The 16,959-nt window shown below is 40.3% G+C and overlaps 1 protein-coding gene across 1 annotated transcript; it reads left to right on the top strand.

Annotated features, from left to right (window-relative positions):
• The first annotated feature begins 4,142 nt into the window (after positions 1 to 4,142).
• pierce1 (piercer of microtubule wall 1) lies at positions 4,143 to 16,187 on the top strand. Its single transcript, XM_024003215.2, has 4 exons — positions 4,143 to 4,339; positions 5,898 to 8,047; positions 15,627 to 15,705; positions 15,816 to 16,187. The coding sequence occupies exons 2-4, from the start codon at positions 7,800 to 7,802 to the stop codon at positions 15,999 to 16,001; spliced, it is 513 nt and encodes a 170-aa protein (XP_023858983.1). The 5' UTR covers positions 4,143 to 4,339; positions 5,898 to 7,799; the 3' UTR covers positions 16,002 to 16,187.
• The last annotated feature ends 772 nt before the right edge of the window (positions 16,188 to 16,959 follow it).

Genomic DNA, 16,959 nt, shown 5'->3' with positions numbered 1-16,959 from the left:
GTTACTAAGATTACAGGCTGAATATACAGTGCATTCGGAAAGTATTCAGACCCCTTGACTTTTCCCACTTTGTTAGTTACAGCCTTATTTTAAAATTGATTAAATCGCTTTTTTTTCTTCAATCTACACACAATACCCCATAATGACAAAGCAAAAACTGGTTTATAGAAATATTTGCTAATTTATACAATTTTTAAAACTGAAATATCACATTTACATAAGTATTCAGACCCTTTACTCAGTACCAGTGGTGTAAAGTACTTAATAACCTCTAGCATGAGGTTGTTCCTGTATTCCCAGGACATAGACATATCTGATATGGGCAGAAAGATTAAATTCTTGTTAATCTAACTGCACTGTCCAATTTACAGTAGCTATTACAGTGAAAGCAGACCATGCTATTGTTTGAGGAGAGTGCACAATTATGAACTTGAAAATGTATCAATAAACCAATTAGGCACATTTGGTCAGACTTGATACAACATTTTGAACAGAAAAACAATGGTTCATTGAATCAGTCTAAAACAGACCATGACAAACAAGATTCTCTGGTCTGACGAAACCGAGATTGAACTCTTTGTGTCACACCCTGATCTGTTTCACCTGTCTTTGTGATCGTCTCCCTCTCCTCCACATGTCGCCCATCTTCTCTTATAAGCACACAGCCAAGACAACGCAGGAGTGGCTTTGGGACAAGTCTCTGAATGTCCTTGAGTGGCCCAGCCAGAGCCCGGACTTGAGCCTGATCAAACATCTCTGGAGCAACCTGAAAATAGCTGTGCAGTGACGCTCCCCATCTAACCTGACAGAGCTTGAGAGGATCTGCAGAGAAGAATGGGAGAAACTCCCCAAATACAGGTGTGTGTGAAGGTTGTCGCGTCATACCCAAGAAGACTGTTGTAATCGCTGCCAAAGGTGCTTCAACAAAGTACTGAGCAGTGGTGGAAAAAGTGCTACATTTTTATACTTGAGTAAAAGTAAAGATACCTTAATAGAAAATTGCTCAAGTAAACGTGAGTCACCCAGTAAAATAATACTTCAGTCAAAGTATTTGGTTTTAAATATACTTAAGTATCAAAAGTAAATGGAATTGCTAAAATGTACTTAAGTATCAAAAGTAAAAGTATAAACCATTTCAAATTCCTTATTATGCAAACCAGACGGCACAATTTATTTTTTATTGACGGATAGCCAGGGGCACACCAACATAATTTACAAACAGATCAGAGGCAGTAGGGATGACCAGGGATGTTACAGTATCTTGATAAGTGTGTGAATTGGACTATTTTCCTGTCAAAATGTAATGAGTATTTTGGGTGTCAGGGAAAATGTATGGAGTAAAAAGTACATTWTTTTCTTTAGGAATATAGTGAAGTAAAAGTTGGCAARAATATAAATAGTAAAGTAAAGTACAGATATCCCAAAAAACGACATAAGTAGTACTTTAAAGTATTTTTACTTAATTAACAGCTTCAACCCCAAGCTTTAAGAATACTGAACAATTAATCAAATGTCCACCCAGACTATTTACATTAACGACCCCCCCTTTGTTTTTACACTGCTGCTACTCGCTGTTTATTATCTATGCATAGTCACTTTACTCCTGTACAAATTACCTTAACTAACCTGTACCCCTGCACATTGACTCGGTACCGCTACCCCCTGTATATAGCCCCGTTATTTATGTAATTTTATTGTTACTTTTTATTTAAAAAATTACTTTAGTTTATTTAGTAAATATTTTCTTAACTATATTTCTTGAACTGCATTGTTAGTTAAGGGCTTGTTAAGTAAGCATTTCACGGTAAAGTCTACTACACCTGTTGTATTCGGCGGAAGTGACAAATAACATTTTATTTGATTAGAGCGCCGAGACAGGATTGTGTCGAGGTACAGATCTGGGGAAGGGTACCAAAATATTTCTGCAGCATTGAAGGTCTGCAAGAACACAGTGACCTCCATAATTCTTAAATGGAAGAAATTTGGAAACAGCAAGACTCTTCCTAGAGCTGGCCGCCAGGCCAAACTGAGAAATCGGGGGAGAAGTGCTTTGGTCAGGGAGGTGACCAAGAACCCGATGGACACTCTGACAGAACTTCAGAAATCCTCTGTGGAGATGGAAGAACCTTTCACAAGGACAACCATCTCTGCAGCACTCCAACAATCAGGCCTTTATGGTAGAGTGGCCACACCTCAGTAAAATGCACACGACAATCCTCATGGAGTTTGCCAAAAGGCCCCTAAAGACTCTGACTATGAGAAAAAAGATTCTCTGGTCTGATGAACCCAAGATTGAACTCTTTGGCCTGAATGCCAAGCGTCACGCCTGGAGGAAACCTGACACCCTCCCTACGGTGAAGCATGGTGGTGGCAGCATCATGCTGTGGGGATGTTTTTCAGCAGCAGGGACTGGGAGACTAGTCAGGATCGCGGGAAAGATGAACGGAGCAAAGTACAGAGAGAGATTCTTGATGAAAATCTGCTGCAGGACACTCAGGACCTCAGACTGGGCGAAGGTTCACCTTCCAACAGGACAACTACCCTAAGCACACAGCCAAGACAACGTAGGAGTCTCTGAATGTCCTTCAGTGGCCCAGCCAGAGACTTAAACCCGATCGAACATCTCTGGAAAAACCTGAAAATAGCTGTGCAGCGACGCTCCCCATCCAACCTGACAGAGCTTGAGAGGTGATGCAGAGAAGAATGGGAGAAACTCCCCAAATACAGGTGTGCCAAGCTTCTAGCGTCATACCCAAGAAGACTCGAGTCTGTAATCTCTGCCAAAGGTGCTTCAACAAAGTAGTGAGTAAAGGGTCTGAATACTTATGTAAATGTAATATTTCAGTTTTTTTTTAAATACATTTGGCAAAGATGCATTATTGGGTATTGTGTGTAGATTGATGAGTAGAAAAAAAACAATTCAATCAATTTTAGAATAAGACTGAGGTAACAAAATGTGTTAAGTCAAGGGGTCTGAATATTTTCCGAATGCACTGTATCAAGCTAGAGTGTACATGAAGTGACTTGGTTTAGTCTTCATTTTGGTGTTGATTCCTTGCTGAACGCTTAGTAAATCTGGCCCAGGCCTAGGTGTATTAACACACCAATGCTTACAATGGGAGACTCCTTSACCATTTAACGGTCAATAGGTTTACAAATCCTCTCCTTAAAATTTTGAATTTAAATCTGGATTATTGGTGGAAAATAGCAATGCAGCATTTCCTGGTTGAGAGGAAGCGGGAAGTGACTGGAGGATGGTGATACTGCATGGTAGGCCCTCAGAACAATACAAAGTCTGCTTCACACAGGAAACGGATCTGCGTCAAAGAGGGGGACTGACAGAGTTTTATAAAGACCAATGGCACATACCCTAAGGAAGCAGGATAAATCACTGTTTATCCACACACTCACTTATACCCCAGACTTGTAGTAAAAACGTCCTTTAGAAAAAATGACTTAGCARCTAACTATATGTTAACTAGGCCTTTACAGTGTACTAGTCTCAAATTTAAAGTTTTAATGTCATATGCACAAGTACAGTGAAATGCCTTTCTTGCAAACTCAAAACGACTTAATGTTCTATACAACACAAGTAGACGACTTACTACACTATTATACTACTGTGCTAGTGGATAAAAAGCTAAATAGTCCACGTTGGTGATAACAATCACGGTCGTGCCTTATTAGATTTGGGGTCATTAAATCGGTTTAGATCAATGCTACAGTAGGCTATGGCATGTATGACCGTACATGTATTTTAATGTAGAGGAAGTCATTTCAGTTGACACATTAAGTTGCCTTTATATGCCTTCATAATCAGCCTCATTCTGAACATCTTTAGGCCTAATTAATGGCAATATGCAATGGGATGAATTACAGTAATTCTGGTCTAATTAATAGATTTTTACAAACACAAACAATGGATTTTAGAACTCAAGCTGCTTTACACATGGACGCTAGAAAGCACGTACTTCTTTGAAGATGTCATTCGTGAAGCATTTTCAGCAGGATGGAGGGTGTTTGTGCTTTACAACTTATTTTATCAGTTGGAAACACACACAGGAATTCCGGCTTGGGAATGACCGTCCAGTTCCCGGCCGCAACAGGAAGGTATGCATAAAAAGCACCTCCAAAACGGGCAGGCTATACCATTCCTCTCCATTCGGCAGCGACGGAACAGAAGGGAAATACACGTGTAGCCTGTACTGTGATGAAACCAATATTGGGAGATGGTCGCGATGGCAAAATAGCCCAACAAGTCAGTCAAGTGAATAGAGGTGATGTGGCAGCTGCAACCAGGTAGACTCAAGAGGCTTGGCATTTTGTTCTCCATTCTATGGTAAGTAGGGAGGACATTTCACCATTATAGATTAAACTTTATTTTTCCCGGAGAAAACGTAAAAGTCAGTATTATCATGATGCAGTTGTGATATACATTTACATTTACATTTAAGTCATTTAGCAGACGCTCTTATCCAGAGCGACTTACAAATTGGTGCATTCACCAATTTATATATATTGGATGGATATACAAAGGTAACATATATTCAAAACTAGTACTCTGTAATTTTTTATTCAGAAAATGCAATTTGTTATTTGTCCTTTGATTACTTGAAACACTGAAATGTTTCTCCATGAAGCCTACCCACTGTTCACGTGATGTTCGTCTAGTTGTGAGTTACATTTGGATGAGTTTTCAACTAATGTGAATTCAACGTGAAAAATAAATAAATAATCAACAAGTCATTGGATTTAGGTTGAAAGTTGGCAGAAAAAAAGACGAAATGCCCTTAAATTGATTACTTTTTGTGAATCCAATCAGTTTTCCACGTTGATTTTGTTCAAATGACAACATTGATTCAACCAGTGTTTGCCCGGTGGATAATGATGTTTGCATTTTCAAGRTATTATTGCAATAGTGTGAATCATTAGTGGGACATTTGTGTTTGAGGGTAGGCTTGGAACCACTGGCCTAATAAACCAAGGAACTTGTTAGACCATTGATAAGCACAATATATTGAACATTTAAAGCTTAAAAGCATCAACGAATTCAGGTCATACACTATTATTAGACATTACAATGATCATACATTGGCCTGTTTTGAATTGAAACCAGTGATGTAAACACCCACCTTGATGCAAAAAAGGTTTGTGATTTTACAGTAGGCCTACCCTCAAACACAAATGTCCCACTAATGATTCACACTATTGCAATAATACCTTGAAAATGCAAACATCATTATCTACCGGGCAAACACTGGTTGAATCAATGCTGTCATTTGAACAAAATCAACGTGGAAAACTGATTGGATTCGCAAAAAGTAATCAATTTAAGGGCAAATCGTGTTTTTTTTCTGCCAACTTTTAACCTAAACCCAATGACTTGTTGATTTTTTTTTTCAAGTTGAATTCACATTAGTTGAAAACTCATTCAAATGTAACTCAAAACTAGACGAACATGGCGTGAACAGTGGGCAGGCTTCATGGAGAAGGACCCCTGGKTTTTTTTGGCCTATCCACAGGGGGTACTTGAGAAGACTTATGAGACCATATGCCTAATGGTAAAATGCACATGAGGGTGAGGTACTCAGAGGTACTCTGGGCAGAGCAAAATACCGTAGGTGGTACAGTAGCGTGTTAGGCTATGCATGCTGCCCTCTAGGCCTGATTATCGTTCTGATATTCAAAATGCAGCCCTATAATATAGGCTAGATATTGGTAAAGCTCATGTACCTTTGACATCAAATTCCCACTGGGCACAGATGTCAATTCAACATCTATTCCACATTGGTTCAACGTCATTTCATTGAAATGAAWTGGAAACAACGTTGATTCAACCAGTATGTGCCCAGTGGGTTTTGTCGGCTAATATTAMATTTTTTCTTCTCTTGTTTCAGATAGATGGAAGCTACAATCTCACACCCCAACCTCAATGCCCAATGGAATTTTACAATATTGTACAATGGGATATAGAGGATTGTTGGCTTTTCATAGCCAGATCAAACCTGGGATTTTTTCCCCCCACAGATAAACCGAAGATAAGAGTTTCTGCCTGCTTCACGGTCCATTATTACTTTTGGTACGCGCTCGGCCAGTCTCAAACTCGTACCGTGAGTAATAATGCACTGTGGCTGTCACTGCCAACGAGAGACGGACAGCACCACAGTTCTCCATAATCCTATGCTTCTCATCGTTGTATAGCCAGTTGTGAAGCAGGAAATGTGATGAAAACTCAGCCCTTGTGTCAGAATGACAGCATTTGAATACAATAATTTAGGATACATTCATATCCAGGGAAGAAATTGACTAGCCAGTTTACTTAAATGTTATTGTTGAATTATTTACTTTAAATATGTTGTTGAATGTAACACTGACATTTGAAAATTATAACTCTAAATGGTAAATCTTATTTATACTTGCAAAAGAAATTCCCTGTGCCTTGTGACTGTTATATTTATGTTGACTGCATATGTCTAGTTTCAGTACATTGAAACAGTCATATTAGGCTATAGCCTATTATTATGTCTTAATTCTTTGTAGGATTTTTTTTTATTTTCTCAAATATCAAAAATTGGGCCTATAATTGAATAATGTTCAGAAACATTATAGCCAACTCTCCTAGTTGGACATGTTTTGAAATAGACAATTACATTGCAGTGCCTGTTTAATAMATTTTCATTATAATTTTCAACTCAATTCTACACTTAGAGGCGAAATTGAATACACAATCAGTCTCTGAACAAAGCGACCCTGATGCACCCATTGACAAGTTTTTTAATAGAGAGGCTATGTCATAAACCCTCAAAGTTCCAGAATGAGGTGAAAATGGCAACTATTGTGGTTAGGGAGAAATCCAAATGGAATGAATGGAAGTAGAGGCAGAGGTGATGCATTACCTGAAAATAAAAGTAAGGCATGGGATATATTTCAAATTGTGTAATAGAATTATTGTCAACCTACAATATTGTTATATATTTATAAATACAGTTTATATGGGCTTTATACAAATGTTCTGTATGTAAACAGACCATAAATGTCTAAATGTTGTATTTTTGTGGAAAGCTGTGAGTGCTATTATATGATACAATATCATTACTTGTTGCATTTACAATTTGTCCTTTAATCAAATTATTAAGCCACTGTATGGCTGTGGATTGGCTGCATTTATTTTTATGGGATGTTGTCATATTGGTAGTTAATTGGAAACATTTACGGAATCATTCTGCTAAAACTGGCTAGCTAGCTAACATACAGTTGTCACGACTTCCACAGAAGGKGKCTCCCCTTCCTGTTCGGGCGGCGCTCGGCGGTCGTCGTCACCGGTCTACTAGCTGCCACCGATTCCCTTTTCCTTTTCTGTTRGTTATGTCTTATTGGTTTCACCTGTTTCTCGTTTGGGGTTTGGTTTAGGGCTATTTAAGCCTGTTATGCCCGCCTGCTTTTGTACGGGCTTGTTTCTCTGTTCTGTTTTGTGGACGGTATTGTTTGTRTTTTTCCGGACTGTTTGTGTCCTGKTTTGGGCCGGTCATTTATTCGCCTGTTGTTTTGGCATGACCTTTTCTCACCGGAATAAATACGGTTTTCCTTAAACCTCTGCTCTCTGCGCCTGACTCCGCACCCACCACTCCTAGTTACGTAACAACAGTTCTGATAATTCTTCAAATATATTGTTTTACACAATATCTTGTCACAACACTGGCAAACCATGGCTGACCAACTCCCTGACTTTTATACCATAAGGTTCATGATCATTCTAGTATTCTAATTCCTACTTCTATAGCCCGTATAATAGGATCTCTATGGTTCCAACCCTCCGACGTCACCTCGTTACAGTTGTGTTGGTAGCAACTCATTTAAACAGTAGCCTACTCCTTGTTGTCGTGCGCATCGGGGCCCGAATCCTTCGTCTCATAATCATGGATTCTGAAAACTATGTGGGAACTCATCCATCAGACGGCAATGAAGCTATGAAAACCAGTGACGTTTACAAAGTGGACAAAAATCTTCCTAAGCGTTTTAATAACCCCGATTGCTTTCAAGGCTACAGGTAAATCCTAATTACAGCATGTTAAAGTGCTAATTTAAAGCGAACCCGCAATGCGGTTAGGAACGCTGTGTTCCCCCATTGCATTATCACCACTCACAGGGTAGCCTCGATGCTTTTGTGTGTGCAACATTGAAACTAGACGTTCACAATAACAAGACTAACCTAATTTTAAATAAGATAGCCTGATAGGTTAGTGTATACACTGAGGTTGGAATAATACTGTGAAAATGATAATGCCCTTTTAGTGTAATTGCTGTATGGAAAAGACTGCCTGAAATGTCTATGTTTTGGTGACAAAGTATTTTTTAAACCTACCACTTTGTACCGGATGTGTCAATGTGTAGTTCATAATAATCATAATCTATGAGCAGAATTATTGTTTTACCTCAATTAGCCATGGAATCCCTAGTTTGAAAGCAACTGTTTTCTTGAAACTGCTGTGCCACTTTCCCCAATGTGGGCCAGCCCCCGAGCAATTCGAGTTCTTGCCAATGAGCCCCTAGCATTTGAGTGACAGCTAGCAAGAGGCCGGGCCAAGTATTATCCAATGAGGTTGCGGGGCTAGCCCAACTGCTCAGTTGACACAGCAGAGAGAGGGAGTGTGAGAGAGAGATCCTCCATGTATGACGTAAAACACCAAATAATGCATGCAGAGCAGAATTAGGCCGATACCCGCTAATTATCAAAATCCAGAAAAGAGCTGTTATTCTACAACCATTCCCAAACCTTCCATAACAAAGCCATTACCAACAGAGGGATTAATCTGGAGAAGAGCAAGCTGGTCCTTGGGCTCTGTTCACAAACACAAACAGACCTCACAGAGCCCCAGGACAGCAACACAATTAGACTTAACCAAATCATGAGAAAACAAAAATAGAATTACTTGACACATTGGTAAGAATGAACAAAAAAACTGAGCAAACTAGAATACTATTTCAAATCAAATTTTATTTGTCACTTGGGCCGAATACAACAGGTGTAGACCTTACAGTGAAATGCTTACTTACAAGCCCTTAACCAATAATGCTTTTAGAAGAAAAAGTGTTAAGTAAAAAATAGAAAATTAAAGTAACATAATTAAACAGCAGCAATAAAATAACAATAGCGAGGCTATATGGGGGTAACGGTACAGAGTCAATGTGTGGGGGCACCGGTTAGTCGAGGTAATATGTACACTACCGTTCAAAAGTTTGGGGTCACTTAGAAATGTCCTTGTTTTTGAAAGAAAACCAAATTTTCTGTCCATTAAAATAACATCAAATTGATCAGAAATACAGTGTAGACATTGATAATGTTGTAAATTACTATTGTAGCTGGAAACGGCAGATTATTTTATGGAATATCTACATAGGTGTACAGAGGCCCATTATCAGCAACCATCACTCCTGTGTTCCAATGGCACGTTGTGTTAGCTAATACAAGTTTATAATTTTAAAAGGCAAATTGATCATTAGAAAACCCTTTTTGCAATTATGTTAGCACAGCTGAAAACTGTTGTTCTGATTAAAGAAGCGGGGGAATAGACTTTGTCGTGTCCTCTTCACGACTGTCTTGGTGTGTTTGGACCATGTTAGATTGTTGGTGGTGTGGACACCAAGGATTTTGAAGCTCTCAACATTCTCCACTTCAACTAGTCRATGAGAATGGGGACRTGCTCGGTCCTCCTTTTCCTGTAGTCYACAATAATCTCGTTTTGTCTTGATCACGTTGAGGGAGAGGTTGTTGTCCTGGCACCACACAGCCAGGTCTCTGACCTCCTCCCTATAGGCTGTCTCATCGTTGTTGGTGATCAGGCCTACCATTGTTGTGTCATCGGCAAACTTGATGATGGTGTTGGAGACGTGCCTGGCCATGCAGTCATGAGTGAACAGGGAGTACAGGAGGGGACTGAGCACGCACCCCTGTGGGGGCCCGGTGTTGAGGATCAGCGTGGCGGATGTGTTGTTACCTACCCTTACCACCTGGGGGTCGGCCCGTCAGGAAGTTTTGGATCCATTTGCAGAGGGAGGTGTTTAGTCCCAGGTTCCTTAGCTTAGTGATGAGCTTTGAAGGCACTATGGTGTTGAACGCTGAGCTGTAGTCAATAAATAGCATTCTCACATAGGTGTTGCTTTTGTCCAGGGCAGTGTTGAGTGCAATAGAGATTGCATCTTCTGTGGATCTGTTGGGGCAGTATTCAAATTGGAGTGGGTCTAGGGTTTCTGGGATAATGGTGTTGATGTGAGCCATGACCAGCCTTTCAAAGCACTTCATGGCTACATACGTGGGTGTTACGGGTCGGTAGTCATTAGGCAGGTTACCTTAGTGTTCTTGGGCACAGGGACTGTGGTGGTCTGCTTGAAACATGTTGGTATTACAGACTCAGACAGGGAGAGTTGGAAAATGTCAGTGAAGACACTTGCCAGTTGGTCAGCGCATGCTCGGAGTACATGTCCTGGTAAACGTCCTGGTAACTCTGCGGCCTTGTGAATGTTGACTTGTTTAAAGGTCTTAATCACATCGGCTACGGAGAGTATGATCACACAGTCGTCYGGAACAGCTGACGCTCTCATGCATGCTTCAGTGTTACTTGCCTCGAAGCGAGCATAGAAATAATTTAGCTCGTCTGATAGGCTTGTGTCACTGGGCAGCTCGCGGCTGTGCTTCCCTTTGTAGTCGGTAATAGTTTGCAAGCCATGCCACATCCGACGAGCGTCGGAGCCAGTGTAGTGCGATTCAATCTTAGCCCTGTATTGACGCTTTGCCTGTTTGATGGTTTGTCGGAGGGCATAGCGGTATTTCTTATAAGCTTCCGGGTTAGAGTCCCACTCCTTGAAAGCGGCAGCTCTACCCTTTAGCTCAGTGCAGATGTTGCCTGTAATCCATGGCTTCTGATTGGGTTATGTACATACGGTCACTGTGGGGACGACGTCATCGTTGCACTTATTGATGAAGTCAGTGACTGATGTTGTGTACTCCGCAATGCCATCGGAAGAATCCCGGAACATATTCCAGTCTGTGCTAGCAAAACAGTCCTGTAGCTTAGCATCTGCTTCATCTGACTAYTTTCTAATTGACCGAGTCACTGGTGCTTCCATAGAATAGAATTATGGTCATATTTACCAAATGGAGGGAGAGGGAGAGCTCTGTATGCGTCTGTGTGTGGAGTAAAGGTGGTCTAGAGTTTTATTTCCCTCTGGTTGCACATTTAACATGCTGGTAGAAATTAGGTAAAACGGATTTGAGTTTCCCTGCATTAAAGTCCCCAGACACTAGGAGCGCCGCCTATGAATGAGCGTTTTCCTGTTTGCTTATGGCCGTATACAGCTCATTGAGTGTGGTCTTTGTGGCAGAATCAGTTTCTAGTGGTATATAGACAGCTACGAAAAATACAGATGAAAACTCTTGGTAAATAGTGTGGTCTACAGCTTATGATGAGATACTCTACCTCAGGTGAGCAAAACCTCAAGACTTCCTTAGATTTTGTGCACCAGCTGTTGTTTACAAATATACATAGACCGCCACCCCTAGTCTTACCAGAGGCCTCTGTTCTATTCTGCCAAAAAAGCTTAAAACCCACCAGCTGTATGTTATTCATGTCGTCGTTCAGCCACGACTCGGTGAAACAAATGATATTACAGTTTTTAATGTTCCGTTGGTAGGATATACGCGATCGTAGTTTGTCTATTTTATTATCGATTGATTCTACATTGGCTAATAGCACCGATGGTAAAGGTAGATTACTCTCTCGGCGAAGGATCCTTACAAGGCACCCGGACCTTCGTCCACGATACCTCCATCTCTTTTGCCTGTGAATGACGGGGATGGGGGCCTTGTYGGGTGTCTGAAGTAAATCCTCCCCCTCCGTCTCATTGAAGAAAAAGTATTCCTCCAGTATGGGGTGAGTAATCGCTGTCCTGATATCTAGAAGCTATTTTCGGTCATAAGACACAGTGGCAGAAACATTATGTACAAAATAAGTTACAAATAATGCAAAAAAACGTACGTTACGGGATTGTAAAACGGCAGCGATCTCCTTCGGCGCCACTCCTCTCGTGCCTCGTTAACAGGAGAGAGTACACAGTGGCAGAATACCTGACCACTGGACTGACGCCCCAAATTAAGGAAAGTTTTGACTATGTACACACTCAGGGAGCATAGCCTTGCTATTGAGAAAGCTGGCTCTCAAGAGAAGACAGGCTATGTGCACACAAACCACCAAATTAGGTGGAAACTGAGCTGCACTTCCAACGTCCTGCCAAATGTATGACCATATTAGAGACACATATTTCCCTCAGATTACACAGACACACAAAGATTTAGAAAAACAATCCAATTTTGATAAACTCCCGTATCTATTGTGGCGGAAATACCACATTGTGCAATCACAGCAGCAACATTGTGACTTGTTGCCACAAGAAAGAGGGCAACCAGTCGAAGAACAACACCATTGTAAATACAACCATATTTATCCTTTATACTTTAACTATTTGCACGTCGTTACAGCTCTGTATATAGACATAATTTGACATTTGAAGTCTCTATTATTTTGGAACTTGGGTGAGTGTTAATATTACTTCACTTTTGTTGGTCCATTTTACTTGCTTTGGCAATGTAAATATTTGTTTCCCAGCACACACACAGACAGACAGACAGACAGAGATGTGCAATTGTCGGACCACTTTCGGCTCACGAGTGCTACTTTCAGAACTACAGGCGAAAAAGTTGATTGGAAAGTACAGGATCCTCTTTAATAGACCAAAAACAAAGAGAGATTCAAACATCTCTGCCAATAACAGCTAGTTTTCAGGTTACATATCCCTCCCATTAGCAGGGGCGGACTTAGTGATTTGGAGGCTCCAGGCAGAGGCCAGTCATGTGCCATGAACATAACCAGTCATGTTTTCATCTGATGAAATGTAGGTTACTTTCACACGTTCATCCAAAATAATTATAATTCTAACAGTGCACTGTGCACCCGCCAAMTTTCCTTCAAGTGGCTGAAAYGATCTCATTAGAAAAAGCATCCGAGTGAGCAAAAGAGCACCCCTCTGGCTTACTATATGTAGCCCAAGTATCTGATGCTGTCTGGCCAAAACGAATATGACATGCCATACTCCTTTTGGCCAGAGAGCATCAGATACATGGGCAACACATACAGTTGAAGTCGGAAGTTTACATACAGTTAGGTTGGAGTCATTAAAACTCRTTTTTCAACCACTCCACAAATGTCTTGTTAACAAACTGTAGTTTTGGCAAGTTGGTTAGKACATCTACTTTGTTCATGACACAAGTCATTTTTCCAACAATTGTTAACAGATTATTTCACTTATAATTCACTGTATCACAATTCCAGTGGGTCAGAAGTTTACATACACTAAATTGACTGTGCCTTTAAACAGCTTGGAAAATTCCAGAAAATGATGGCATGGCTTTAGAAGCTTCTGATAGGCTAATTTACATAATTTGAGTYAATTGGAGGTGTACCTGTGGATGCATTTCAAGGCCTACCTTCAAACTCAGTGCCTCTTTGCTTGACATCATGGGATAATCAAAAGAAATCAGCCAAGTCCTCAGAAAAAAATTGTAGACCTCCTCAGGTCTGGTTCATCCTTGGGAGCAATTTCCAAATGCCTGAAGGTACCACGTTCATCTGTACAAGCAATAATCCGCAAGTATAAACACCATGGGACCACGCAGCCTTCATACCGCTCAGGAAGGAGACGTTTTCTGTCTCCTAGAGATGAACGTACTTTGGTGCGAAAAGTGCAAATCAATCCTAGAACAACAGCAAAGGACCTTGTGAAGATGCTCGAGGAAACTGGTACAAAAGTATCTATATTCACAGTAAAACGAGTACTATATCAACATAACCTGAAAAGCCGCTCATCAAGGAGAAGCCACTGCTCCAAAACTACGGTTTGCGACTGCACATGGGGACAAAGATCGTACGTTTTGGAGAAATGTCCTCTGGTCTGATGAAACAAAAATAGAACTSTTTGGCCATAATGACCATCGTTATGTTTWKAGAAAAAAGGGGGAGGCTTGCAAGCCGAAGAACACCATCCCAACCGTGAAGCACGGGGGTGGCAGCACCATGTTGTGGGGGTGCTTTGCTGCAGGAGGGACTGGTGCACTTCACAAAATAGATGGCATCATGAGGTGGGAATATTATTTGGATATATTGAAGCAACATCTCAAGACATCAGTCAGGAAGTTAAAGCTTTTCTTCGCAAATGGGTTTTCCAAATGGACAATGACCCCAAGCATACTTCCAAAGTTGTGGCAAAATGGCTTAAGGACAACAAAGTCAAGGTATTGGAGTGGCCATCACAAAGCCCTGACCTCAATCCTATAGAAAATTTGTGGGCAGAACTGAAAAAGCGTGTGCGAGCAAGGAGCCCTACAAACCTGACTCAGTTACACCAGCTCTGTCAGGAGGAATGGGTCAAAATTCACCCAACTTTTTGTGGGAAGCTTGTGGAAGGCTACCTGAAACATTTGACCCAAGTTAAACAATTTAAAGGCAATGCTACCAAATACTAATTGAGTGTATGTAAACTTCTGACCCACTGGGAATGTGACGAAAGAAATAGAAGCTGAAATAAATCGTTCTCTATTATTCTGACATTTCACATTCTTAAAATAAAGTGGTGATCCTAACTGACGTTAGACAGGGAATTTTTACTAGGACTAAATGTCAGGAATTGTCAATAATTGATTTTAAATGTATTTGGCTAAGGTGTATGTAAACTTCTGACTTCAACTGTACATGTCCTCTGCCTCTTCCTTGACGACTATGGCAGTATTATCAGCAGTACATGTTTTTTTACTAAAGAAATGAATATTGRATGGTTTTCTACTCAGCTAACATATGGAATTGTTTTTAGATGGTCATACCAAGGATAATTTTGCTATTTGATTTATAATTTTAGGACCCCTGTAGGTAGAAAATAAACATATATTTAATGGAACATTGAATTTGGTCTTACTGCTATTAGCCCATAGAAATGCATCGAATAACATTTTCATACATGGAAAAACAGAATCCCTGGTGTAGCCCAAACCGGTCGGACGCTACAGATGTTTTAGTGAGAAGATTTTCTGAATGTCTCCTGGTCTGACAATCACCGCTGTCACAGATAGAACAATGAGTCAGATGCTGTCACAGATAGAACAATGAGCCAGATGCTGTCACAGATAGAACAATGAGCCAGATGCTGTCACAGATAGAACAATGAGCCAGATGCTGTCACAGATAGAACAATGAGCCAGATGTTTCACCAGATGTATAAATGTGAAGTATCCGGTTGGCGTTTCCACTMACTACCAAATATGKTGAKGAGAGGAAACCCAGTGGCCGGTAGTCGGAGAAGATGATGCAAGATGGTTTTTGGCCAACATTCTGCACATTTTCTCATCGATGAAACATTTGATCTCAATACAGTTATATGTTCCCAAAACTAGAATATGTTACAAACAGATTGAGAAATAAAAAGTTGTATTGGTCCTTTAACCATTTTGCTAATAAATGTTGTGCACCAAAAAGGTTGTTTGCTTTTGATGATCAATGCACTGAGACAATATTTGTCTATTTTAGTACGAAGAAAAACCACCCATTCTACCAGACATCAAGCCAAATATATGGAAGCAAGAGACCAACCGTTCATGAAATGCCTGTAAGAAAGATACCATAAACAGTATGAAAATCTAAAACAAACAAAAAAACATGATTATTTGCACTGATCTGTCTGAACCTGATTTTGTTTCATTTTTCCTATCCCATCAGACAACTTTTAATGGCAGTTATCGGAAGTTTTCAGAACACATGCTGAAAAGTGGGATGTTCAGAGATAACGGTTTCAACACGTCCATTGAGAAGAGCAAAATCACAGGACACGACACCATCCCCATGTTTCAAGACAGGATCAACTTTAATTATGCATACGACAGTGGGAATGGTCCAAAGAATTGAAAACATTACTCCACCTACCTTAATTAATTTTCATTGCTACATTTGTATGCCATTCATTCTATTTGCCTTTTATAAGGATCAATTCCTATAATGAGTATTTAAACATCATACAGAACATTCACCTTCTTTTATTAGACCCCACCTACCATTGGTGATTGGTTCAATAAAAACCTTACCCCAACATCAGTCTTGGCCACAAGGTGGTGATCTAACAACTTGCTGAGTATTTTGCTGGCACATGCATTGAGTATATACGGTGAGTGTTCAAGACATTAAGAACACCTTCCTAATATTGAGTTTGCCCTCAGAACAKCCTCAATTCGTCGGGAGATGGACTGGCCCATGTTGACGACAATGCTTCCCACAGTTGTGCCAAGTTGGCTGAATATCCTTTGGATAGTGGACCATTCTTGATATACACGGGAAACTGCTGAGTGTGAAAAACCCAGCAGCGTTGCAGTTCTTGACACAAAATTGGTGCACCTGGCACCTACTACCATACCCCGTTCAAAGGCACTTTTTTTGCCCATTCACCTTCGGAATGGCACMCATACACAATCCACCTCTCAATTGCCTCAAGGCTTAAAAATCCTCGTTTAACCTGTCTCCTCCCCTTCATCCATACTGATTGAAGTGGATTTAACAAGTACATCAATAAGGGATCATAGCTTTCACCTGGATTCACTTGGTCAGTCTATGCTATGGAAAGAGCAGGTGTTCATAATGTGTTGTACATTTAGTCTATGTTTTATTACTCTTATTATTGTGTAAAGGATAAGAATCCTGCAAATTATATTTAACCACCTTGAATTATTCCAGAAAACTGGGTCATGGTAACACAAGTAACACAAAATATTGTCTTAAAGTGGTTGCTAGGAAACTAGTGAACCCAAGACAAGTATCAGAAGGAAAATAAATCAGTGGCAAATCATCTAAGGTGATATTAAGACATTTTGTT

The sequence above is a fragment of the Salvelinus sp. IW2-2015 genome, linkage group LG15 (assembly GCF_002910315.2).
Source record: "Salvelinus sp. IW2-2015 linkage group LG15, ASM291031v2, whole genome shotgun sequence".
NCBI classification, from domain to species: Eukaryota; Metazoa; Chordata; class Actinopteri; order Salmoniformes; family Salmonidae; genus Salvelinus; species Salvelinus sp. IW2-2015.
Note: the sequence above shows the minus strand (reverse complement) of the source record. Positions and strands in the feature narration are given on the sequence as shown.

Excerpts from the sequence above, each read along its gene's own strand:
- pierce1 (XM_024003215.2), top strand. The coding sequence starts at position 7,800 with ATGGTTCCAACCCTCCGACGTCACCTCGTTACAGTTGTGTTGGTAGCA. Across the intron at positions 8,048-15,626 it reads GATTGCTTTCAAGGCTACAG|TACGAAGAAAAACCACCCAT; the intron begins GTAAATCCTAAT and ends TGTCTATTTTAG. Across the intron at positions 15,706-15,815 it reads CAACCGTTCATGAAATGCCT|ACAACTTTTAATGGCAGTTA; the intron begins GTAAGAAAGATA and ends CTATCCCATCAG.